Source organism: Charadrius vociferus, unplaced genomic scaffold, assembly GCF_000708025.1.
Source record: "Charadrius vociferus isolate BGI_N301 unplaced genomic scaffold, ASM70802v2 scaffold63, whole genome shotgun sequence".
Taxonomy (NCBI): Eukaryota; Metazoa; Chordata; class Aves; order Charadriiformes; family Charadriidae; genus Charadrius; species Charadrius vociferus.
The window spans coordinates 1355748-1382895 of NW_009647579.1; the positions used below are offsets into that span (position 1 = coordinate 1355748).

The 27148-nt window shown below is 36.3% G+C and overlaps 1 protein-coding gene across 1 annotated transcript in view; it reads right to left on the minus strand.

Moving 5' to 3' along the window:
* The window catches only part of CACNA1D (calcium channel, voltage-dependent, L type, alpha 1D subunit), a 199321-nt gene that overhangs the window by 35183 nt on the left and 136990 nt on the right, over positions 1-27148 (minus strand). Inside the window, 11 exon segments of the mRNA XM_009880937.1 lie at positions 356-452; positions 567-694; positions 1904-2063; positions 3400-3491; positions 5198-5263; positions 6009-6137; positions 17761-17844; positions 23325-23435; positions 24765-24923; positions 25834-26035; positions 26748-26894. Coding sequence (XP_009879239.1) covers positions 356-452; positions 567-694; positions 1904-2063; positions 3400-3491; positions 5198-5263; positions 6009-6137; positions 17761-17844; positions 23325-23435; positions 24765-24923; positions 25834-26035; positions 26748-26894 — 1375 coding nt within the window.

The following is a 27148-nucleotide window of genomic DNA, read 5'->3' on the forward strand; positions in this document are numbered from 1 at the left end:
CCACTGAGTTGAAGTAGTCTTATATGTGACAGAGGGTCCCCAGAAATGCTGGGATGAGGTAGTTCATATACATGACAATAACAGACTAATGACAGGTTTACAGAGACTGACCCCATTCATTCTGATGATCTGTGAAGAATTTTACACTGGTGGTAACTACTCAAATGAGTACACTGAAATAAATGACGCTAATTTTGCTGGTTTAAGTTAAGCCTGCAAAAAACCAGGAAAACTTGAGAGTCAAGGAGACCTTGTGAGTAGACAGGATTACTGTGCATGTGACACATATTGGGCAGAATTGAATGAATGAATGTACTGTGAGAGAAACCTAGAGAGAAAATAGGGTAAAACCTACCTTACAGGCCACTCGGTGAGGGCATAATTTGCCAAAACCAAGTGGCGGCTGAATGCGTCTCAGTAATGTGACCACATCAAGATGTTTTATCCTTCCCCTAGAAGCAACACACGTCAGTTACCAAACATACATCCATTCCCAAAGAATATACTATGCTCTGCTTTTATTGTTTTTATCAGATAAATCTTATCAGAGAAATGATCTAACTTACTTTGCTTCAGGGTCATATTCTGACCATATCCTTTTGAACTCATCCAAATGATGGGGACCCAGAATAGACCAGTCACGTGTCAAATAATCAAAATTATCCATAATGACAGCCACAAACAAGTTTATAATCTAAAAAAAGTAATTAAGAACAATCTGCCTTAATTATTTTGAAATTTAAAAAAAACATTAAATAAGTAAAATAGTTTTATAAGGTAGCAGGTTAAGAATTCATTTATGAAATCACTTTGTTTGATTTTTGGCAAATATGATCAAATATCACAGAAAATACTTGCTGACCATTTAACTGACCAACTGGAACTCTATCAAGTAATGATATGGCATGAGTGGGATTCTATCTTACTCAGTCTTTGACATAAGCTGTAACATGGTTTTGTCTCTCTTCCTTGATTTGCCAGATCCCACTACATCAAATTAAAGAATGGACCCAATATATATATATTTGACACAGTGTAGATCTCAGGAAACAGGTCAATGTCATGACAACAGGATTCAATGTCACGACAATAAGACTTCTGCATACATTTCGTTAACACAGAAGATGATACAGAACAGCAGGATGTGAATGTTAACACAAGTTCACAGAATCCTGTTCGACCTCTCCTTTTGCAAGGAGAACAGTACTGTGACAAGGACACATCAACCAGTTTAGACCAGACACCTGCAATGAGGAAAAACATGTTTCAAAGATTATTTTAGAGCAAATAATCCATAATGCCATGGATTAGGTTATTGGTCACATCTCATGTACCACAGTTTGAGCACACTTGTAGAGACACAAATGCAAATTCTGCTAAGTTTAAATAATACAAATAGCATTACTAGTAGCCAAAGAAATTGCAGCTTTATTATTCATGAATATTTAATGATACTATTGAGAAATGCCTGATGAAAAGACAGTTAACTTAGCTTTCAAACATGCAACCAACCACTCCTGCATACATGTAGTCAGAAGAACATCTTGCATGGTTTGGGTTGGAAGGGACCTTTAAAGGCCATCTAGTCCAACCCCCCTGCCATGAGCAGGGACACCTTCCACTAGACCAGGTTGCTCAGAGCCCCATCCAACCTACCTTGAATGTTTCCAGGGATGGGGCACCTACCACCTCTCTGGGCAACCTGGGCCAGCGTTTCACCACTCTCATTGTAAAAACCCGTATAAGATACAGGATTTAGGACTGTGTATGGAAAAATATAACCTTGCAAAAATATTTTAGATGTGAGATTTTCAATCACTCTCTGAACCCATTACTCTTTCAGTTCAGAAGAAAGTCAAAATGCCAAAGCTCATTTCTGTTAATAAGCACAAACTAGACTCACCAAAAATGCACAAAGCATGTAAAAACTGATAAAATAAATGATGGCAAAATTGCTTCCACATGTGTATTCTTCTCCTGGATTATAATCGGATTCAGGATCACAGCGTTTTCCAGGCAAACATGCCAGCATGATTTCCTGCCACGCTTCTCCAGTTGCACACCTTTATGAGGTCACAAAGATACATTAGGCATTATTTGATCAAAATGGATTAAAGATATATTAATTTGTTAAGTTCTGGCAAAACACTTGAAGCTGTACAAGGACAAATGTGAAGAAAGACTGAATTTTTCAGAGCAGGAACTAATTAAAAAAATACAGAGCATGTTTCAGAAATAACAAGCATAGATCTGACATTGCAGACACATTTTATAAGGCAGACTAATGCCCCATAAAGGCTTGCATGCAGAAATTCGAACCCAAAATTGTGATTTACAAGTTAAATACATATGGAAGTGGAGCTGCTGTATATGAAAGCAGTGTTGCATATGAACACCTTTCATAAAAGCTGAAAATATCCATTTGTAAAAGATGAATTTCCTTTTTGTCAGCATGGTTGAGGAAATGCTTGTCTCTAACTTCTGCTATTGCGTTTGTTGCATAGTTGGGTAATGCCTGTGTACAGACCCATGATTTCAAAAACTTAAAAGACAACTAGATATTTATGACATTTTTTGCTGTGTTTGGTACCTAGTTTCAAAGACAAAAGTCTTTACATGCATAAAGTGACTTAGATCTCATTAGGTGATGCCCTCGGTCTCATAAGGAATGACCTACCCGTTTTCCAACCAGGTTAGTAACAATGCATAGGAGCCAAGTAGAGTTACAGAACCACAGGCAAGAGAGCTGTCGAGGCTGTCACCTTTAGAGGCATCCCTGCTCCATGTCATTCCCTGTCCTTGCTCCAGGACATTTGAAGCACTCCTGGCAAATGTTTACCCTCTTCTTAAGCTCTCTAGTGATAGAGATTCCGTAATTCTCCTACATCAAGATTTAGCTACCTTTGCCACCAGAAAGTTTTGCCTACTGCTTATCTGATATTTCCCTTCTGCAAGTTACACACTCTACTTCTTATCATCTCTTCAGCAAATGTAACACACACTTTATTTCTTTACCGTTGCAACAACCTTTCATTTTTTTGAACTGTCGTCCTGTCTGTGCTTCTACAGAATACAGGAAGGGCACAGTCTCATTCACCTTTCCCAACACCTACACAGTGATACCAGGGCAGACTATGTTTGGGCTCTACCTGAAGACAATTACTCCACAAATGAGATGTTTCACAAGAGCTGTAATGAGTTTAGGTCTGTATCACCTGACTAGAACCCTGCTGTGCCAATGGACACTCAGCATACAGCCACAGAGAGTATGTGTTTGTTATGCTAAATCGCCTCTCACTTGCAAACACATTTTGAACAGATCCATAGTACAAGAGCTACAGACGTTTTTCATAGATCAGTGAAATGGGATGCATTAAGTAAGAGCTGAAGTTTACTCACCTGAACAGAAGCAGCACAGCTTGGGGAAAAGTCTGAAAATTGTTGTTTCTGTTTATTTGATTGTTGTCCCTCATGGCCACTTTTCCAAATACCTACAATAAAACAGGATTTTGACTTTCATCCTAGTGACCTGTACTGTCAGAAGCTGTAGGCCTTGCAGTCTAAACTTGCTTCAGTACGCATGAAAAACACTTTCATAAACACACTTTCTTTATTCTTTGGTTTTTCCTGATAATGATGTAAATGCAGTAAATTTATCACATGTACAAGATAATTCTGAATCACTGAATTTAACATCAATAAACCATTATAGTACTAATACATATTCTGGTATTTCAGGTGAGAAAATATTACTTGTTTTAAACTAGCACCTAGAGTCCTTTATTGGTATCAAAGCCCTACTGCCCTAAATATTTTACATGCTCGTACTAAGAAATAATTGCTGTCCTGGAAACCTTGAAACTAAATAGAGAAAAAGAGCTGCAAAGACGGAAACCAAAGCAGAGGGTGTCAGCATCCTGTCTCAGCCAGAAATGGAAATGAGTTCTGTTCCTCAAAATTAAAGTGCAATTCCTTGGCCACAAGACATTCTTTTTCCGCAATTGGATATTTATATCCTCTTACAACACAGTGAAGGCTGTTATTTAATTTAGAGAGATTAACACCATTACAGTCTCTATACATTCTGATGGACTATAATGACATAAGTTGGTTTTGGATAAATGATGAAGAGAAAGAATCCAGAAGCAACACCACTCTCCGTAGCATATTTCTTCTATTAATCCCATTTAATTAGGACTTCCCTTTGCTTTGATTTGAGGAACGTTACAACTTCGAGAACCAAAGAAAACAAAAGAGAATTGCAGGCCAAATTCAGGATACCTAACAAGAACTTCTGCCAAAGTGTCGATGGTCACCCAGCCACGCTCCTCAGACACCTCCTTAGGCACGCGCTAGATCTCACGTGTGGCACAGAGACCACCACCTTGCAACTCAAACCACACTCCCCATCACAGCTTCATGCTCAGTGCCTTTATCTGCTGCTTTCCTGCAGTCTGCGCAGTCCCCTCTCAAACGGCTATCCCATCCTCACGTTAGAAATAGCCCAGCAGTACGAATTTTAGGAACAGCTTCCTGACAGGTTTCTCCTATCTAGCTATCTCCAGTTACTAAGACTAGAGAACCTGTCCTGCCCCACAGCACTGCTGCTGGTGTGAGGCGTGGCACCTTCAGCCCAACAGCACATTTTTACACTTTAGATTACCAACATTCTTCAATTCTTTCTGTGCTTGTACATCTTGTATATATATCCCACTCTTGATTAACCAAAGGTTCAGCTGTGCCTAAATCTTCAGCTAGATTATTCTCCTAGTTCTATTCTTTTCATATGGGAAAGACTTTAAAAAAAAACCAAAAAACCAAAAACAACAACACAAAAAACCCCCGGGGAGTTTTAATGCCTGATTCCCCAGACAAGTCTATAGTAAAAAAGAGCCATACATTCTTTCATACATCATAGGAAAAAACTCAGTGAACTTCACAGTATACAGAAGAGGAGTGGCTCCTTTCAGCAAACCAAAGTACTATAAGCTCACACCAACCTCTTCTCTTGCATGTTTCTGGATTTTCTGACTACCAAAATCATAGCTAAAAAAGATTTTTTACATTACTTTGAAAGCTCTGCCTTATATATAGCACCACTATCAAAGGAATGTTTCAATAAGCACTTTAGTAAATAAGTCTCAGAGTAGCCGACACTGTACTTTTGTTTAATGCTAAAAAAATAATCTATAATTACCTGCATTCCAATGACAGCATAGATGAAGAACAGCATGGCTATCAGAAGGGCAACGTAAGGCAGAGCCTAGAAACGGGACAGGTGCATTGTCTTTTAGTAATTTCACGCCATAATTTCAATTTCCATTTACAAAAATAATTTCTCTGTACAACACAGGCTTTTCCAAGATTTTTCTTTCTATGCTTAAAATGTTATTACTTGTCACTCTTAATATTCTGCCACATAGAATGAACACAATCTTCATTATATTTTAAATTATTTCTGCCAGCAATCCAGAGGAAGAATCATCTTTAGCAGTTTTTAATTTTATTTTCATTACTGATTCTGACAACAAAGATACTTTCTTCTATACAGTTACAGCATTCCATTAACTTCACATTCATCAGAGTTTTCAGGAGCAAGCATTCAAATATCTATGTTACACTTATGAAATCAGTTTTATATAAAAACATAAATTAAATTCCTCTTTGAAGTCATCTCATAAAATGTGTGGAAGTATAAGACTTGTGTGTGTCAAACCTATCCTATCCCTTTTAGATATACCAAATATTTTTTATGAAGTACTGTAGAAATCTCATGGTAACAGCTAATATTGAATGACAAAGAATGACCCTTGGACTCACTGAAGTAACCGGTAAAGCTTGTTTTGGCATTAGTATGCAAATATATTTAAATATGTCATTATTGATAGCAGGAATTTCAAAAGAAATGGTTTTTGCACTCTACAGGGTATTGCTTCAAAAAAATTTGGTGGATAATTATGTAAATTGGTGTTGTAATTATAAAGCAAATTTAAATAAATTTTGCTAACCTGAAAAGACTTAATAAATGTCCACAGTAAAGTTCTGATTCCTTCTCCTCTGCTAAGTAGCTTCACCAACCTCATCACCCGGAAGAGACGGAAAAACGTGATGGAGATTCTAGCGCTGTCTTCAGAGTTCTGAAGAGCATCATGGAGAAGTCAAACCAAATACAAACTCAAACATGCAACACTTCCAGAAAAACAACAACAAACGCAAAGGTGGAAGAGGTAAGATTTGAAAATGTATCTTGAGGGCCTTTTCACCTTGATAAGCATGACATGAAAGGAAAAATTACATGCTAAAAACACAGGACCTGTAGAAATGCTTCACACATCGCATGCATTTCCAAGTTTTCTGGTTTGTTAATAAGGATCATATCAGGTTTGTTTGTAGTAGACTTCAATAGTACATTGACAATGAATGCAAACCACTGCATAACACCTTTGTAGTAAGACAATTATGAAAAATACAGAAAAAAATCGGTGGAAAATAGACATGGTAAAAAGAATAAACTCAAGTAGAGGTAAAACCACTGGGGTCAGTTTACTAATCTTACCCCAGACTCATCAGTTGTGACTGTTTCAGTTGGCTTTGGCTTTAAGAAATTAAGAACAGTAAATATTAAAATCAAATAAAAGATCAAAAAAAAATCAGTTTATCCATAAACAGAAAGAAGGACATTCTTCATTTCTAAATGTAAATAGACATCTTTCAGCTCAATGTACTTCCTGAACAGAACATTAATATCCTTATTAAAACCCTCCCTTTAGCATTTCATGATGGCTGACTCATACCAAAACACTGTTGGCTGACTCATACTGAAATCTGCTAGAATAAAACATATTTAAAAGACTCAATGGAAAGTAAATACAAATAACATTTGCTCCTATGTAAGCAAAACAAAATTAGCCACCAGTTTCCACAGGCTGTATGAAATCGTAGCAGTAAGCCTAAATAAAACTCAGAACAAAGCTCTGGGGTCAAACTAGCCTTTCAAGGTCCCCTTTCTGCTGTGCCCTATTTGAAGATTAATTACACCATCGCTGGAATCTAACCATATTCAAGTAATTGTGTTTTATATCACATCAGGTGATCGCTTGAGTTAACTCACTCAGTGATGAACATTGGGTTTTGCAGTGCTTAACAAGGACAGATTTCCACTCTGCCAAAACGATAAATGTTTTTAGCACAATGACATGAAGGCTAATCCTCCCACAGAGCTGCAAATGAGAAGGCAATACTGGTACCCTCTCACCATCAACAAAGTACTCCTATACCTGAGCTGACGTAACAGGATCAGGTGTGGAGAAAGGGCTTCAGATTTGATTAACCCTTTTGGAAGAGATCTGTACGACCCACAGGGAGGAGAGAGAGACACACCAACTTCTCATTCACAGAGCCAAACGCTATTCCTCCTCCGAAGAAACTCACTTCTCTCTTTATAATGTCGCTGTCTCTCTTTGGAGAGACTGTCTCAGTATCCTGAACGGTCAGACGCTCAGCAAAGCAGCCAGCAAAGCTTAAGGGACCAACTGTCCGTGCTTGCGTGTGCACTGACAGAGTCACAGCAGCTTCTTCCAAAATTGAAAGGAAGTGTCTCTAAAAATATTGATAGCACTAGAACAAATGGGATTCTGGATGTTAGATCCAAGTGAGGGGTCTTACTCTCTTGCCTACAATCTCCTCCTTTTAAAGGGGCACCTTTCAACAATTGCTGTCACATATAGCCACAATAACCATGATGCCACCCCAGCGCTGCTTCCAACGCGTTGTGGATGCATCAGGCACACTCTCAATGCCATGCCTCACTCAGTAACATCTCAAGTATTGCTGATATCTAAGATAAAACTTGCAGAGAAGGAAGGCAAAAGAGAGGAGCTGGTTCTGCTGAAAATACTGGCAGTATATTATATAAACATAATATGGTAAAAAACCAAGAATATGCAGTACTTTGTTAAACTCAGAACATTAGCAGTATTTATTAAAATACTGATTGTTTTGTCTATTACTTTTTTTGGCAAAACATATCTAATATAAAGGTATCACGAGGGAAAAATGAGGTAAAAATAACCACTTGCTCAACTACATGCAATCTACCTATGTGTACATTACTGCCCTGCCAGGGTAACAGTATTTTCTGAAACAAAGAGTTTTAAAATAGTTTAAGTGATTATTACTAAATTGATGAATTAATATTAATCAAAACACAGATCTCCTCATTAGACTAAGTAGAATATTTGTAAAATCAGCTGTAACATCTAAGCTTTGTAAGCACTTATGTAAAATACACAAAAAATATGCTGCCAGTGAAAGATAGTTGCTGCATTAGAAATTCCCTATATATTTCAAGAATTTGAAATAAAATAATCAAAATAGAGAGAGAAATTCATAATCACAAATATCATAAATGCCAAAATATCACAAAACATGGAAATAATCTTGCAAAGCTGTCTACCTATGTCAACCACAAACCTGTACTAGTGTACACACACCCCTGTTGCTATTGATGTTTTGGAACAGAAAAAAAATTCCTTTTTATCTGGAACTTTTAAAGAAAAAAGGTTTCATTATACTGCCTGCAGATGAAGCCTGAAATTTCCTATTAGTCTCTGGTGACTCACTCATGCTGAGCTTGATACTGTCTTAATCTGTGAGCAATTTACTAATTAGCATTCAATATTTTGAATCATCAAAAATTAAGTGAAATACTTGACAGATACAGAACAGATTAAATTACGGTATCATCACAAATTGGCACTAAAAAAAAAAAAGGCAGTAGAATTCTGGATTCTGCATTAGGGAGTTCTTCCTGCTAGCTTTTATAGGAGAAGGATTGGGCCCCAAATAAGCTAGGACCAGTATCGGGATAGCAATATGTAATGGGACAGATAAAAACAGAAAAAGGATACTTTTATCCTCCAGATTTTTATTTAATTGCTTTCCAAAAGAAAAAATAATGAGAAGTATGCATTCTGATTTGCTTATGAAAAAGCCCTCACAAAAGTCAGCAAAAAACCTTTTTCGACATTTAACTATCTTAATGATTACTTAATTCTCACTTTTGAAAATGCAGCCAGAGATCAGATTACCAAAACTATGTGAACAGTTCCACTGCGGGTGCTCAGGAACGATGAGTGCAAAATCCCTCAACCTTTTTTTTGCCTGAGGGCACTGAATGTATTCGCGTATGCACATTTGTGTATGCACAAGACTCTGTAACGCACGCTCCTCTTTATAAATCACACTTTCTCAGCTTCTTTGGACTAAGCAGTCCTAATTGCCCGTTTCTGATGGCTGATCTGCTGCTGGGAAGTGGTAGGGTATCATATGCAAGAGATGGTATATTGTGGACACCGGAAAGAGCAGGCCAGGAATGAAAAAGGAAAACACCCTGTTCACAAAATGTAAATTGTACGAAAATACCAAGGTGGAGACAGATGCTAGAAACAAAGAATGAAAATGAACTCCTGGTACCAGGGGATTTTTCTTCTACTGGAGCTGAAAATATTCAACTTCTGCCCATCATTGGCCAAGTGTTTTGGATACTGACATTTTAAATTAAGTGTATCTAATTTTTTACCCTCTCTGGCATTTCCTTCTGATAATACAGCAGCTTGGTTTGCATTATTAATACTAATTATAATGAAGCAAATGTAGTGATATACCACAAAGAAAATATCATTCATACTTATTTGTAAAGGAAATGGTCAGCTAAGAGACAAAGTTAGTTAAGGTTTATGTGTGTCCATCCAGACAAAGTAATACTAAGATCTGGGAAACTAAGATTAAGATAACACAATCTTCAGTGCCAATAACAGGCAGACTGACAGTAAGAGAGAATGTCTGCTTCCTACAGATAAGGAAAAAACATACACTACCCAAATACATAATCTTATTTGAAACATCAGTAATATTACTTGACATGTATACACAGAAGTAGATGGTACATTGTGTATATGTAGGGAAAGTATTAGAATAGACTTGAGACTGGGGGGGGGCAGGTTGAGCAGAGTGTCTCTTTGGCTGACGGCTGCTGACAAGAATGCCAAAAAAAAAAAAATATTTCTTGCGGGCAGGCAATCCACCTACAACCCGCTCTTTCCCCTCACCTTCCAGCAGTCATTCCAATACTACTCATGTCCCAAATGCTTCGGGACTGGCTGGTCATTATCAGGATTTTTTTGTCCCCCGTGAGACTGTGATTGCTTAGATGACAGATGTGCTTCTGGGATCACTGCTGAAAGTCTGGTAATGGGCACAGCTGGAATAAATTAATAGCTCCTGCTTGGCTAACAGATGCATTGCAGTGAGGTAAATGAAGACAGAGACTAGCCTAATTATTCTACCTTTTCTGTCAGCCATGTGTCATCTACGCTGAGAGTCTAGTTCAGCAAAGCATTTCATAACTATGTAATTTTAAGCCAATTCTTAAACACTTCAAATAGGCAGTAACATATGATTTTGCTTTTTTCTTAATCAAAGTTCAACACAGCAGCTTTCTTCCCCAAACAATCCCAACCCTCAAAAAAGATTAACCAATGATCAACCTAGATTTCTGACTCACTGATTAAAATGTTTACAACCTGCTACCAATTTTGGTCAAGTATTTATTGCTGCTTACGAAAAACATAGCACATTTCCTAAGCAGTAACTCCTCATTACACTCTTAACATTGCAACAAAAGTTCAAAATAAACATCTTAACTGAAAAAAGCTCCAGTGTCAACAGTGTGAAACAGATTGCATCATGCATTGGAAGCAAACTGTAGCTCTGTGTTTAAGAAAAACTAAACATAGTGAAAACCAGTGGATATTAGTATACGGTGTTGGACAAATGCTTCTTTTTTTACAGATTGTGCCAAAGGGTACGAGAGTATGCCAAAACAAATGGACGCATAGTGATGATGTAACCATGATTACAAATACAGAAGGAAAAATCTGAATGACAAATACATACGATGACAATAACATATATGGGAAAGCATTCAGGTTGCCAAAATATCTTCAGAAATGTATAGTGTATGTGTGCCTGTATGCACATATGTATAAACGTATATGATTTTTTCAGAGAATAATTACTGGAATTCAAATGTGCTAGCAAGTAATTTCCTTCAGTCTCATCAGTCCTCTCTGTATCCCCTGTTCAACATGAACCAAATGCCCATACACAGAATTTAGTAAAAATTTTGAATCAATGTGAAGAACCGCAGAGTAGATCAGAGAAGTATCTTTTGCCTTGTAAAAGATGTATTTAAAACTCTAAGTTCATAACGTAGAAGTTGATGGCATAGCGTGTTATTATGATAACTAATAAATATTCAGTTGTGCAATAAAGTAAATAAATTATTACTATTAACACCTTTGTGAAAGCAGCTCAGAAATACATTTCTATTTCCAAATTAAATATTGCAACACAGCATAGATTTCATATTGCAATAAGACTTCACACTGATGAAAGCAAAGCCATATGAGAATGTATTTTTCTGACCTATCCTTAGGCCTAAAGAGATACATTTGCAAAAGTCTACAAAATGTAGTAAGTATTCAAAAATAGCAATTACTAGCAACAAAACATAAGTTCTGACAGACTATACTGATGCGTAAAGTAGGATTCAAACTGGATTGCACTGCTTTTGCTAAAATCTGGAATCCAGAATCTCTTACAGGAGGTAGACATGAGGTTTATAATCTACTCCTCTGCACAAGCAAGATCAGCTGTCCCACCAGATACAGGGTGAGTGGGCAACTATATAAAAATAAGCACTAGCCCTCCAAACACATACTCCGCTAGCATTCTGGCAAACGGTAGGAACATCCTACTGTTCACAAGTCAACATTATACACTGCATAGTGCTGCAGTGGTAACAACAGTGCTGCTTCTTACCAAATGGCAGAATACCCAATTCGGGTTTTGTGAGACTTTTTTGATGTATGACATTGCTACTAACTAGTTGTTACGGTAGTGTAAGCATTGAATAAGCCTCACGTGTTTACAGTGGTGCTTCAAGACAAATTGGTTTTCCTGAGGGGCTCCGGAGGAAGATATCAATGCTGTTCCTTTAAACCCTATTTCAGCAAAGAACTGGAATTTTACTTAGCTTGAAGCATAAAATTAGTCCCACAGGGACTGCACTAAACATTTGTGCAAAAGGAGAAAGTGAAGTCTCCATTATTTTCGTGACATTTTGGCAGCACATGAATGGTAAAAAGAAACAAACAAAAAATGTGAATTGAAACCTTTGTAAATACTACTGTAACAATGTGATCATGCCTCTAAGTCATCCATGCTGGTCATCCAAATGGTTTCTGAGCTGACAAATAAGATAATTTCTATTCAGTCAGGCCAGATTAAAACTTGTCTGTTATTTTCATTTAAAAACTTACTCATTTATTCAGATTTATTTCCAATTTATTTCTCTCTCATTGTCTTAAGTTATATATGTCCATCTTCCAGAATGGACTGATCAAATCCTGTGTCTCACAATCACTACGCTCTTTTTTCAATTGAAAAAGGAACCATTTTTATGACCACACCAGATCTTGCGTGTCATGTGAAACTTTTTGAAAACAAAAGGTCACAAACCCCAAAAATAATTATACGGGTTTTAGCAGTGTTTTTAATTTTTTTTTATTGCTATGCCATATATATATTTACTTATATATACTTGCCTCTAAAAATTTCTAAAAATAAAACGAACATGAAAACCAATTAGTTTCATAAGAGAATAACTGGTTAAAGGAAGGGATATTAAATGACAGAGCAAATTAAAAAAAACAATCATAGAAAATAGTGTATTGCCAAAATATATGTTGCTCTGAGGTGGTTCATCTCTGGAGTTGGTCACCGATCCAGTCCTTGAGGATGCTGAGCAGTCCTGTAAATTGCTAAACACATTAAACATTGATTTCCACAGGCACCAAAAATTTTCAAAACACAGTACTTTCCTGGATTATATGTGAATGAGAGGTTACTGGATCAGAAGAATCAGCCTCAGGGCATCATATACATTATTATAAAACATTAAAAGAATAAGGAAAGTAACAAAATAAAGAGATGACATTTAATTTCCAGAATTTAATAATGAAAAGGGATACATAACTAGAAAGTCCAACCCACTCTTTTGAAAAAAATGGGTCAGATACAAACATGTTCTATACTAGAAGAAGTTGCTGGCCTTTGGAGTTAGTCTAAATGTACACAGCTGGGCTATCAGAATGATGCTGAGTTGTTTCCACAGCATGAGGCAATTATATATGTAAAACTATAAGAATGTTTAGTTCATCTTGAGTACATTATTTTAGGTATTCACATTCTTTGAAGTCATCTTTTACATTAATCAATTCAGAACACAGAATGATAGAATGGTTTGGGTTGGAAGGGACCTTCAAGATCATCCAGTTCCAACCCCCCTGCCATGGGCAGGGACACCTCCCATCAGCCCAGCTTGCTCCAAGCCCCATCCAGCCCAGCCTTGAACACCTCCAAGGATGGGGCATCCACAGCTTCTCTGGGCAACCTGTGCCAGTATCTCACCATCTTCAGAGTAAAGGATTTCTTCCTATTATCTAATCTAAATTTACCCTCTTTCAGTTTAAAGCCATTACCCCTCGTCCTATCACTACACTCCCTGGCTGTACTCATGCAGTTACAACTGCAACAAGATCTGATCTTACATTAGTGCTAGCGATTTACACTGTTTCAGATCACCCCTCAAACAAGGCTGAGCTTCCTCAGTTTAAGAAGCTCCTATAACGAGAAATTTCACAGGTCCCATTTCCATCGTGCTTGAAATCCCATTGAAAACAAAGTCGTGTTAGCATCTTAGCAGAGCTGTAGATTTCCCAGGATCACTGTCAGTGTCAGATAAAGAATATAGGTGGAATGGCATGATTCAGAATGCCAAAAAAATATTAAGAAAAAGATTCTAAAATACTGAATTTGGATCATGGAAATTTACACAAAACTAATGAAGTAGGAGTAATTCAGCAGAATCAAAACAATAAAAGTAATAAAAACTGAGGAAATTTCCCTAGACACTCTGCAGTATTCACTGTTTCATGTTGAAAATGGGAAATCGAGCCCAGAAATATATTGAAACTGTAATGCATTAATGACTTGCACAAACAAAGCACAAAAAAAGTGGAAAAGACCAGAGACAGACAATACTTAGTACACAAATAGTCTACTGTGCAGGACTAGAAGACATCAAAGATGAGCCCCTTTTCTCTAGTGAGTGTAGCACGGAAAACTAAGAAATGGCAGTGCTAGTTGTTGACGGGGGTGTGTACTTTTCCTGGAGAAAAGTATCTCCAGAATATTTTCAAGACAACTGTGTGAATTACTAAAATGACAGTGTTCTCCACAGCTGAAAGCTCAGCAGTGATCAGTTACAAGTAATGCTGTCAGATTAACACTGTCCATGCAGTGTTAAATACAGAGTTAAATACAGGGACACCTTCTGTGGTCACGGAAGTACATTTGAGCTAATTTTCAATTTTTTCACAATCAAGTACATTTTGCAGTTATTAAGGAAAGCTATTCTAAATTATTGGTCTTTTTACGCTCCCCAGATATTACGCTCATCTACACCAGTACTACTGTGAATGGAAATAGTGGGTAAATTGTAAATACTTCAGCTGAAAGTCTAAATCCAAACTTTTCTGGAAAAAAAACCCAAACAAGAACAAACAAACAAAAAAACCCAAACCCAAATTAGAGGCAGCTCTTAAAAATCTGCTCCATGAGCTGTAATTATACTTTGAAAAATGTCTCCATGGGACAATGCAGTTCTGTGCTGACGCTCCACGTCAGCTCAGGTTCCTTCAGTTCACAGACAGAAAGATCCATCACCCACTGAGAACTGAACAAAATCAACCTGAAATCTAAGGGTCAGGCTAAGGTCCTTCTGCTCACATGTTATCGCATCACTTCTCCGTTGTTCTTTCCAGTAATGCAGTCAGTCATGAGATACTCATAGTTTAACATAAAATCAGAAGGAATTTTAAAGTGAATCAGCCTTAAAATCATTTTGATTGTGGTTAATCTTTGAGATGGCAGTGTAGAATTTGCAGCTTTATAAAGAAATATGAAGTCTTTAATGAGGGCTAAGAGACTCTGTGTATGCTTGAAGGTGTTCTGCCATCTTAAAAAAATAAAAGAATACATTTGTTTTCTATATTTGGTTGAACTGCATTTATAATAGATATCACTATGCTTACCAAACAGACTAGAACCAAAGAAGATTAAAAACTATGCGCATCATTGTTTCTCAACAGCCACTACTGCGACTAATTGATGTTGTCCGTGCCAATGCTACTGTGTTCTGAAGGAGACCTGTGTGAGCACAGTGTAAGAAGTATTGCCTTTGGCAGTAGCTTTTTGCACTCATTTCTGCCCTACCACAGCCCACACTTTTGCCAACACTTGAGCTCAGCATCTCATCCAGCCAACTGTGAAGTCCCCAAGCTCTTGGGGAAGCACAGCTCACATAGCTATGGGGGTAAGAAGGGCTGCGGGTGAAGCCTGCTTAAGCTTCATAGAGATGCCAGAAGAAATCCTCACCAAACCATGGCCTCAATTGAGACAAGCCTGAGGAATCCAAGCTCCTAGTAGGTGGTCTGCTGACCTAACAACGCACTGAAAGCCAAAAACTGTTTTCTGGACAGATCTCACTTGAGAACTACGCTTTTTCTTTTTTTTTTTTTTCCCCCTCATCCTGGTATGCCTGGAACAGATCCCCGTTTTTTCAAATACAATTTCTATTCCATGTTCCTGGGCAACTTTATTATCCTATTATTCACTGTTCTGCTAGTCACTGGAGGAGTGTGATCCTAAGAACTGGATTCCTGACATGAACCACTTTGGAAAATGAATTTTAAAATGTATTTTCTCTGAAAAACTGTTTCAATTAAATGGCAATGATAGCCACAGGATGAATTTGCTTCCCCCCAAAATGATAGAGTTATTGCAACTTAAATACTCACCACTGAAGAGTATTTATTCAAATTTAGAAGCATTTTGAAAGATGATGCATATTAAATATCCCTACTGAAAAGAAACCATTTAGGTAAGTAATAAAATCCACTGGGGCAAAAAAAAGATGTCTACCAAGTAGCCTACTAAAACAAATTTAAGAGAAAAGTAATGTTATTAGCCAGCTCATAAACCGTGACTGCTATAGAAACACGTGCAAGCTAAATATCTTCAAAGAACACCAGGCAACTGTTGATATGTACAGTTTTCTCCAATTAATCTGTTCTTTGATACAGGGAAAATATGTGAATGTTGGGGATCTCCTGCATCATGGGTATTTCGAGACAACTTAGTCCTCAGAATGCTGAACAGCTAAGGTCTTCAGCAGGTGGAATACACTAACCTCACTTATGGACCAGCTTGTGTGCTCCCTGAGCAATTTCAGTGGCTGGACTGGATCCAAGCCTCACCTCCTTCCGTCTCCCTTTTTGAGGTCTCAAAAAGCATGAGAGGGAAGAGGCATTTTCCTCTGACATTTTATTTTGACTAGTTAAACAAAGAAACATGTAAGTATGGGAAGCAGTTACATATCTACTAAAGAACTAGTATGTATTTTGTTATCTTTCATTTACCATTTTTGTGATACAGCTTTTCTACTTAAAGCCAGCAAGTCAGACAGAAAACAGGCAAAAATCAGTATTCCCTATTTTTTCCTTGGGAAGTGATCTTTCTGCTGTCCAGATAACCTATATGCATAACGGCCATCAGTGAAAATTTTGGTGAAAAGATGGAGTTTTCCAAATACTTTAAGAGTAATTCAAATTTCAAAACATGAACTGCAGGGCGGGAAAAGCAAAAGAAATAGAAAAAATAAACATTCTGTTTTCCACAGTATGGAAAGCCTTACTTTCTCTATGTACCCTTTTGCTACCTCATGAGATATGTATGCTAACATCGCTCCAAAAACCCAACCTCCCACAGAAAAAAAAAATATCATTATTTGTTAAACTAAGCCGCTGAAACACTTACAGGATCTGGAATTATCTTGGTCAAGCTACCTACAAAAATCACCGGGCTTCAAGTAAAACAGTAACAGAGGCTTAAATTCTTTTTTATACATAAAAAGTTTTAAATATTTTCTGTACATACATAGAAAAATATAATTCTCATTGTCTCACTATGATGTGTGCATGTGCAACTACACGGGTATATAGATTTACAATATCAGCTTGTACAAACATCTATATCAATATTTCAGTCTTTGGTTCCAGGATAAAACAGTTTTCTAAAAAAGGATTTGGGGGAATAAAGTTTACATTTTCTGTATTTCTTGATGACAGCAATTACTTTTTAGTGCATGAACAGTTGCTACTTACATTAACTTCTGTTATAGCAATATCAACGACGCTACCAACAACAATTAAGGCATCAAAAGTGTTCCATGCATCAGTGAAATAGTGCTGTTACGACAAGCATTCAGCAGAAAGAGAGCAAGAGAAAAACACAAACAGAAAGAGAGAAGAAAAGGACAGCGTTATAACACAGAAACACTCTAGGCTTCTCTGATGTACCACTATACAATCTAATCTTTCCCTTTCATAGCTAAAAAAAATTGGTAGCAAAAAAGGCTATTTATTTCCCATATCAACATAATTGACCTATGACTGGTCTGAACTCAAACTTTAGAAACATCAGATCAAAATCTGTGACTTGTCCAGATGATGGAAATAGTGGGGAGACAGAGAAAGAGAAGTAGGGACTGGGGAAAGTAAGCTGGGGTATACTCACATCAGCTTCACTGAGAACGACGTCTACTATGCTGCCAATAACGATGAGGGAGTCAAACGTATTCCAGGCATCACTAAAATAGCCCTGAACAGAGCAGGCAGGGTGCAAACGTTTGTGATTACACATGAAATGTCAAATATTTGCATACTTCTGTTTAGTTTTGCATAAACAGAAATTAGTTAAACAAAACCTGTGGTCTAATGAGAAAACAAAACAAAACAAACAATATTGCCTACTGAAGGAAAAGCAACATATAAGTGCATGTGTGTGTATATATATATACATTATATATATACATGTACAGACACACACACACAGACACACGCACGCGCACACACACGCTGTACACATGCATAATACACCACCGTATAAGCACAACGTTGGCAAGCAAGCCGTTATCCAAAATCGGTTTTGGACTTCTAGCGAGGCTGAGAAATTCTAACACATATACCCTAACGAGCATGACAAAATCCCTTTAATAATATTTCTACAAGACCAAGCCAATTGAAACCTCCTTAACATTAATGACTTTATGATAGTACTACCTAAGTGACTGGCAAAAATATTCAAAGGGTCAAAGCTCATCACTGGTGAATCATGCACAATTACTAATGTCAAACTGTGCATAAATATTAGAGAACCGACAATCTTCTATTCATAAACTAGCTTTAATAGAGGAAGTCACACTACATTTCCAGTCAGGACCTGATTCTGCAAACAGTGAAGTGAGTGCTAGGGAACACAGCAACTTGAACAATTTCTTAGTGCTTTTAATGCAGCCGGTCCAATGCCTGAAAATTTATTTTCGTAAATTGCTTAGTCACCCTTCTGACATTTTATGGCTTTAAATATATTCCCTATGTATATGTTAATGGCACACTGCTGCAAATGGTTATAAAGTGCTAACATACAATCAGCTGCCTACTGGCACCAAAACTGCGTGTTTGAGCAAAAAGATATTTCAGAAGAAACTTTGAGATAGGTTCCAGGATCAGTCTGTCACTGGGAACAAATCAAGGTGTATTACGATGTTGAAGGCAACTCTACAGAGACAAGATACATAGGTTTTCTGCAATATGTGGATTTTTCCTAGTTATTACAGAAATTCAGAATTGCAAAAACTACTGAATTTGCCCTTTTCTCAGATATATTAATTTATCAGCCAACCATGACTAAGGAATGTACATTACATGACAAAGGCTGAAATGTACATTTTGTACACGTACGTTCTGCTTTCCTGGTAATTAATTTAAAAATACTAACTTGTCAACCACTATTGAAGCTCTAAAAAATAAATTTAGCAAAAAGTTTAAAATTATGAGCGTGCTAAGCTAACCTTATGTCTAATTACAGTTATTATTACAGTCTACTATAAGAAAATGTTTTAGCTGAGTAGTTTAAGTTGTTACATGTGTTGTTACACAGAAAAACAAAATCAGCTACAAAATTTTTTAGAGTTGCACAATTTTTTTCTCAAGGTTTTAATCTGCTAGAATTTCTAGAAACTTCACAGTTTAAAGGTTACACTCAAGTGCATTACTATTTGAAAAAAGCTGATTTCATGTGGAAATTTGCTTTTGGAGACTGTGAGAGCTGCTACGGAAGAAGACAGCTCTACAGCATATTCTAGGAGAGTAAGCACTGAGCAGAGTCAGGAAAGCCTCATTATGTTTCTAATGCTACTCTCTTTTAAAACACAAATTACTATAATCATTCCTTCATTTAAGGAAGGGGCTGTAAGAGGAAACTAGATCAGAGCATGATTGTCACTACAGCCCTTTGTGCCACGTGCTTTGGTTCTTTGGGATTAATCATCATTTGTCTTGGGGCAAAAGCCAATGTTCATGGATTTGGGCTCCTGAACAAACACGTCCATTTTGAGACCTTCTGCACAATTCTCTATCACTTCTTCCTTATTCATCCTGCTTCACAAGAACAAGCCATTCCCAAAGTTTCTACTAAACACCATGCTGAGCCACCTCAGTGACAATGGAATTTATAATCCTAAAGAGTTGGCAGCTGCCAACTATAGAAGGGGAGCTACTCTCGTAATATTCTTCCCGATCATTCATAGTCCTTATTTCTCTTATTTAAAAGAAGTATCTTTCTTGATTTTAAAATAGCGATATTTATATATATATATACATAAAATAAGGGACTATTGGCAAACAGCAAACAGATAATCAGCACAATCCCGAGGTGTGCTATCCATCTTCCTCTATAACAAAGGGAACCAAAAAAGATCCTCCAAATAAAGGTTAATTTCAGCTATAGAAAAAGTGACTTTACCAGACACGCTACAATATAAGGCACTGAAATAACAAATTCACATTTTGATTCAATACAGCTAAGATACTTTACACATTTATTTTATGAAACCTTTTCCATCAGTATAGACAAATATTGTTCAAAGTAATATGTAAAGCAAAAGCATACAAATAAACAAAAAAACTAAGAGAAAATAAAGATGGTTTTGGAAAAGGGAGGAATGGACAAGTCACAGCAAATAAACATCATGCAAATAAGTTGTTTTCACCACTGCAATGACCCAAGATCGATTCACTTACTAGCCATCTTTCCTTTTTTCTTACAAAAATCTGATGTAAAACGACATGGAAAATCATTACAAGTTTAAATAACAGCTAGCTATGAAGCTGTACATACGGTATGTGTTGATGTATTATTTTAGATTTCATAATGTATTTTGTTTTCTACTGTACTAAACCATGCTAAGTAACAGATTTTAGCAAATGTGAAGAACAATGTGAAGAAAAAAGGCCTGCTCTTTTAACTTACAGTACAAAAAATTTGTTCATTGAGAAATGCTGAAGGATAAAATCACAAATCCTGGGGAATATGTAGGCATAGAAAATTAACACCAAAATATGTTTCTATAGATCTACCACATCAATATTTTAGTCCTTTTAGTACTCTGTTGAAAAGTTTAGGGCCTCATTCTCCAAAGTACTGTGTGCTCCAATCTCCCAGTCAAGAAGTGTGCCGGACATTCAGCATCACCTTTAATATCTATCACTCATCCAGATTTTATTTATTTCAGAGCTGGAAGGCAGTCTGCAGTACCTTGGCTTTAAACAACACAACATCATAGTAAAAGTATTAATAATTTATAGCAGCCTTAAGTTTGCGTGACCAGCAAGACCAGAAGATCACAGTTCTCACATGATTTTTATCGACATATTAAGGGGACACTGTCAAGCAGATGAGATAAAAACTAACGTGTTTATCTTTTCTAATTTTTACAGAGTAAGTAATGGAGTTTTTATTTGATGCTTTGAGCATCTTTCAAATAATTTTTTAAAGGCACAAAATTAATAAATAAAACTGTCGATTCTGCCAGACTAGACTAAGAAACCCACCAGGGACACAAACATAGAGGAAATGAATCAGTCTTTCCTCACGAACCCTAAAGCAAAACATTACGTTGGGGCTTCAGATTGTTAGATCTGAAACTATTATTAAATCTTAATATCAGCTAAAGCAATTCATCATTGTTTTAAGCATGTATCTAGTTTAAAATTTAGATTACTAAAAGATACTCACATTCTGCTTAAGACTGCTGTCTGATTTGCAATTATTAATGAACTATGTAATATACGTTGCCAATAGGTGTTTTGTTAAAGAGTATCTGACAATTAAAAAAGTTACAATGGTCAAAGAGTAACAGGAACAACCTTAAAGATATTTAACTCCCTTCCCTTGCTGCTAGTCAATCTCTGCCAAAACTCTGATAAATATTATGGCTTTTTAACCTTGTACTGCTAATTAACAAGTTTAAGATGTTCTGCATCTATGGGGGAACAAAATTCAGGAAACGAGGACCTTTCACTGACAGTGTCTGCCCTTCAGACTCTCAGGGTTCAGAACCAGGGATCTCTCACAGTAAAAGCATCCAATCAGATAGAAAGCATGTTGCAACAGAGTTAAAACTCAAATTGTACAAAGTCTTAGAGACCGGTATTAAGACATTGCATTTGATAACAAGTAGGAAGTCTGTAATACAAATGGAGCACTGTGATTTATACACTCATGATCAAAAAAGTCACAAGTGCATGGAGAACCATACAAGGATTCACAATCTTCTTTCAAAGAGCAGATGATAAAATACAGCAAAGTCTTCTGAAACTTCAGTGTGAAACACGGATATAGAACAAGCAATACAAATCAGGAAACACAATCAGCATACTCATGACACTGTGGTCCACATATCTGACCTATCTCCTCTGGGGCCTCATATTGTGTTATTTTGAATGTGAAATCCTTAGCAATTAAATAAGATAGGTGACACAAAAATACAAATAAATTCATTAGAAATGTACAATGGACTGGACAGTGCAGAGCAAGACTACGGGACTGGGTAAGCATTCACCCAGAACTCCACACTTCACATTTCAACACCAGACCTCAAGTGATGTATAATTTGTTTACTTCTGCAGACAAATACAAGCTAGCTTTAAATCAGGTAGCTCAGGCTCCACAGCCAAGCTTGTAACTAAATGCAAGCTGAATGTATAGTTCTGAAAAATATTTATACATCCACTCCATGCTGAGCTCCGGGCAGCCTTGACTATGTTGCTCTAAGTATCAGAGCTAGCCCAATTACACGTGTAGATATCCTGATTACTTTAAAAGAAGGGCAATGGAAAATGAGAAATACCAGCCGTAAGATGGTGAGATCAGTAGACTTCAAATGGCATGACTGGCTTTTTTCAAATTCCATACATAATGAGTGACCACGCTTTACTTACTTACATACATATAAGCCCAGAATAAATATGGATTTCATTGTGCTGAAAACAAAGTTTAGTTTAGTTTTTCATTGTTAGCTTTTGCACTGTCATAAATGGAGTATGAGAACTGAACAAAAAGACTGCATTAACTGTCACAGTCTGATTTTCATCTTTTTTTTTTTTTTTCAATTAGCAATTACAGTTATCAGTTTCTCTTGCCAATCTACTTTTGAAAATGTGTCTGTTATTCATTTTGACAGTGTCCCTTTAAGGCAAGGAATCAGCTGCTCACTGTGGGGCTCTCTACCAAATAGTGTGTATGTATAATTGAAACATAAAAATCTAAAAAGGCTACTGAATATGCAAATTATTTATGCGTACATTTGTAGTTGTTGGCTATATTTTATTAAGTAAAGAAATAATTTTGCATTTTAGAACAGGAAATATAACGTAACATACAGGTCTTTACTGGAGAGTAACTTAGTGTAAAGTTACGAATGTCATACCATGAATAGAAGAAGTGGTAATGCTTGTAACAAGAAATTATTTATCTGATTTCCAAAGGGACATTTTCATTACCCCAAAATATTCCAGATCTCATCAACTACCTTGTCATATTTTTTCTGATATCTGCATTTCATTTCCTGGAGTTACATATATACACATTACCAGATTAACATTTCTGTTATGATTTCACTGATAAATGTGGGAAACGTGGGTTCTTTTTGTTCTTTGAAAAATACATAGCTAATATGAAACTTACGTTATACTTAATTCCTGTGGTGATGACCTAATTAAATCATATCTAAAACTTACCTTGGGTTTGAATGCAATCAGTTTCAAAACCATTTCAACAGTGAACACTCCCGTGAAAACCATATTCATAATGTCCATTGCATCATTAAAGAGCTTAGACTGTCCATAGTGCTGTGAATGAAAAATACGGTACTTTTAAGAAGTAAAGGCTTTAAAATAGTAAGTGAAAGTAAGGCAGCCTAAGACAAAGTTGGCAAAAATGCAGCACAAGAAAATATTTTCTAGTAGTATTTATGATGCACACCTATATTCATACAAGACTAGTTGAGTATCTCTGGTCAGGAATGGAGTTGTTTAAATCTATTCTGTTCAGGCACTAAGTGGAACAAAACTGTGATTCCTCTACATCCTAAGGGAATCTTGAGAGGGATAGTTTTGAGAAGAAAACTGTTCCCTTAAGAAAGGAGTATTAGACAACAGCATTTTCCCAAGTTTTCTATGCTAGGTTTGAAATTACATAACCTTGTGTCACACCCGCTTAGAATGCCTGTGGTATGTTAGTCACAGAATAACATATATTGTGTAGGAGTGATATTTTTCAGAGGATACAGTGCATGCAAGTTTACTGAAAAAAGTAGAATGGTTTTGTAAACTGCATTTGAACCATTCTTTTTCTTATCAAAATCTGAAGTAGGGAAAAGAAAGAGACAACTTGGAAAAGTAGATAGAGAAGTAGCTGGTGAAGAACTGCATACATAATATAGGAAAATTAGAAAAATAAAACTACATATACACATCAAAAAAAAAACCTCATGCAAAATTACACACAGGTACATATATATATACAACTAATATATGAAAAAATGTTTGTTTAAGGTTTCCATTATCACACAAACCTAGAGTTGCTCCATATATTAAGTTTTTAAACTTCTGAAGAGATAGACACAGAGGATATAAATATCACAGAATGGTTTGGGTTTAAAGGGACCTTTAAAGGTCATCCAGTCCAATCCAACCAAACATGGAGTAGTACATGTACAGAATGAAGACAGAACAAGTACAGATACTACAGAGGTGAAGTAATGTTTAAAGACACTGCATAAAAGTATATATTAGATAAAAGAATCTAAGGGGTTGAGAGAAATGTTTGCTAAAATAATTAAGACTTCTACATTCTTTTCAGATTTTCTCGCACGTGGATTATCTTGGGAACACAAACATATAACATTAAATTACACTGCAGGTACAAACTAAAGCTCAAAGAGCTTGATCAGGTTAGGAAGAACTTTATCAACACCAAGCTCTTTTAAACGGTCTTATTTCAGAGAACTGATGAACAGATGAGAACACGTCAGAGAAGAGTACTAAGATCAGAGGTGGTTTTTTTTAAATTTCACTTCATAAAGAAATACAGGTTGCCATAATTGAAAGGCATTTTATCACCTATTCTTTGCCTGCAATTTATGCCAACAGCTTCAAAAGAGCTTCTGGTTTTCCTACCTGCATAGCCAAGCAAAGTGTGTTCAGCATGATGAGGACAAACATGATGTATTCAAATCCAGTAGAATTCACCACATACCAGAACTTGTACTGGTAAGGATTTTTTGGAATATATCTACGAAGAGGACGTGCCTTCAAGGCATATTCTACACACTGACGCTGTAAAAGCAAATACATCAAAAATTGTCAGAGTATACCTAACAGTTAATCAACTGATAATACAATTAATAAGTACAAATTGTTAAATATAAGTCTTAAAAACAGGCAGTCTATCTACTTGATATTTTTATTATTAAGTGTTCATAAAGTAATCAGGTAGCTTACCCATCCTCTCACTTGGTTATTTACAACTGTACCGAATCATACACACTACTTAGCCACATACAAAGAATCAAATAATGCTCATGGAAATTCAGAAGTGTTTCACCTTTATACCTTTTATATGTAGTAGTATAGAGTAGTATATCGCAGACTATATGTATGTGCATATACAATGTATAGCATAACTATTAATTCTATAAGTCATGCTTTGTCTTTACTAAGTTGTCAACCACCAATGTAACTGCATAGCATAAAACCCTCGAGTCAGCAAAATAAATACTGAGGAAGAGTTATTCCTAAAAGTTCAGTTAAATTGCCCAGCAAAATGACATCACGTATGTAGGAACATCATGGATTTATCTCCTACTTTATTAGTGCCCGAATAGAACATTTTAACACTTTCAGATTATTCAGTACACAAAATCTATTTTCCTATTCTTATTATAAAACCTACCTCTGCCTATGGATAAGCTGGCAAGTGCTGTTTTCTTCTTAATGTGACACCAGCAAGTGAGACACTAAGAAGCTAACAAGCTTAATGTAACAGCTTTCACAAGACTGACATCTTGGGCTTACAGACAGAGGAACATACAATGACTTCAATATAAGTTGATAGTATGTACTGATTCCACTTTTTTACTAAGATATGTGTTTGGTGCCCTCTTCTGACCCAAAGCAGAAAGGAAGCTCTCCATGCACAAGTAAAAAGAATACTTCCAAAAACTAAGAGATCATTATTTATTTTAACCTGATTTTTGTCCAGCTCGCAGTTCTTATACTCTTGTTCTCCCTGTTCTTGGAATGTAACAATCACAAAACCAACAAATATGTTCATCATAAAGAAAGCAATAATGATGATATAGATGATGAAAAAAATTGAGATCTCCACTCTGTAGTTGTATACAGGTCCTACATTCTCGCCATTTGAATCAATGGCTTTGTATAGCAGCCTGAAAAACAAACAAAATATCTTCATTAGCATTAAAATGACAAAAGAGAGCAGAATATGCAGACTCAGAGGACAGATTTCAAAAGTGGTCTGCTGTTTACTGTTATATTTTTCCAGTTACTGACAGTGCTTACAAGAATATTGAAACCAGAGAATCACACCACACATTGTTATATGCCTTTTTTCAAAAGAATCAAGGAAATGACCAGATGGTTATATTTTAACACACCACACACACCCCCCCAAGCTATCCTCTAAGACTTTTCTCATTTAGGTAAATACTGAGTGGTACCAGTTTGCCCTTCCAGTTCACTCATTCCTCTATGCAGTGTGCTATCGCCTGATTTTGTAGTAGAATTTTAATTCAAAGGGTTAAAATTTTTGTATGAGTATTAAAGGGCATTGATGGATAAATATCTAAAAGGATTACTTCCATTAGAGCTAAAGAATAGCTCATTATAGCAAAAGTAGCTGAAAGATTAGGAATCAAACAATATAAAAGAAGTTTGCCCTTTATAGATAGAGGTGAATGAAGAAATACAGGAAAAGTGCACAGATTCAGAAGGATAGTAGGGTTTGTTCCTTCCTCCATTAATAAGTTTTTGTACCATCACCTAAAACTGCTTTGTTGACCAAAAATGCCCAGTAAATGATAAAGAACTGTTCTGGATTATGTCTTAACAATGCTATGAAAACATGGAGAGTTCACTCACGCTGGCCAGCCTTCAAAAGTGGATACTGTAAAAAGGGCCATCATAGCAGACAGAACATTATCAAAGTTGAAATCACTGTTTTGCCAAACCCTCTCTTTGACCATTGGATTATCAACATCTCCATCTTTATAAACGATGTATATCCCTCTGCGGGAAAGAAACAAACCAACATTAGTGAAATATGAGAGTTACTCAATGCTCTATTCAGAATAGTTTATTTTACTCTGTCCTTCAGCTTGTTTTATGTCCCTGCTAACCTGTGTTTTCTGGTGGATTTAAAATCACAATTCCAATTTATACAAACCTAAAATGGCCTGACACATGCCTGCCCATATCTGCTACAGTTTAAATTATTCAAAATATGATGTGACATTCTTAGATCAAAGATGTTCTCACCGGCA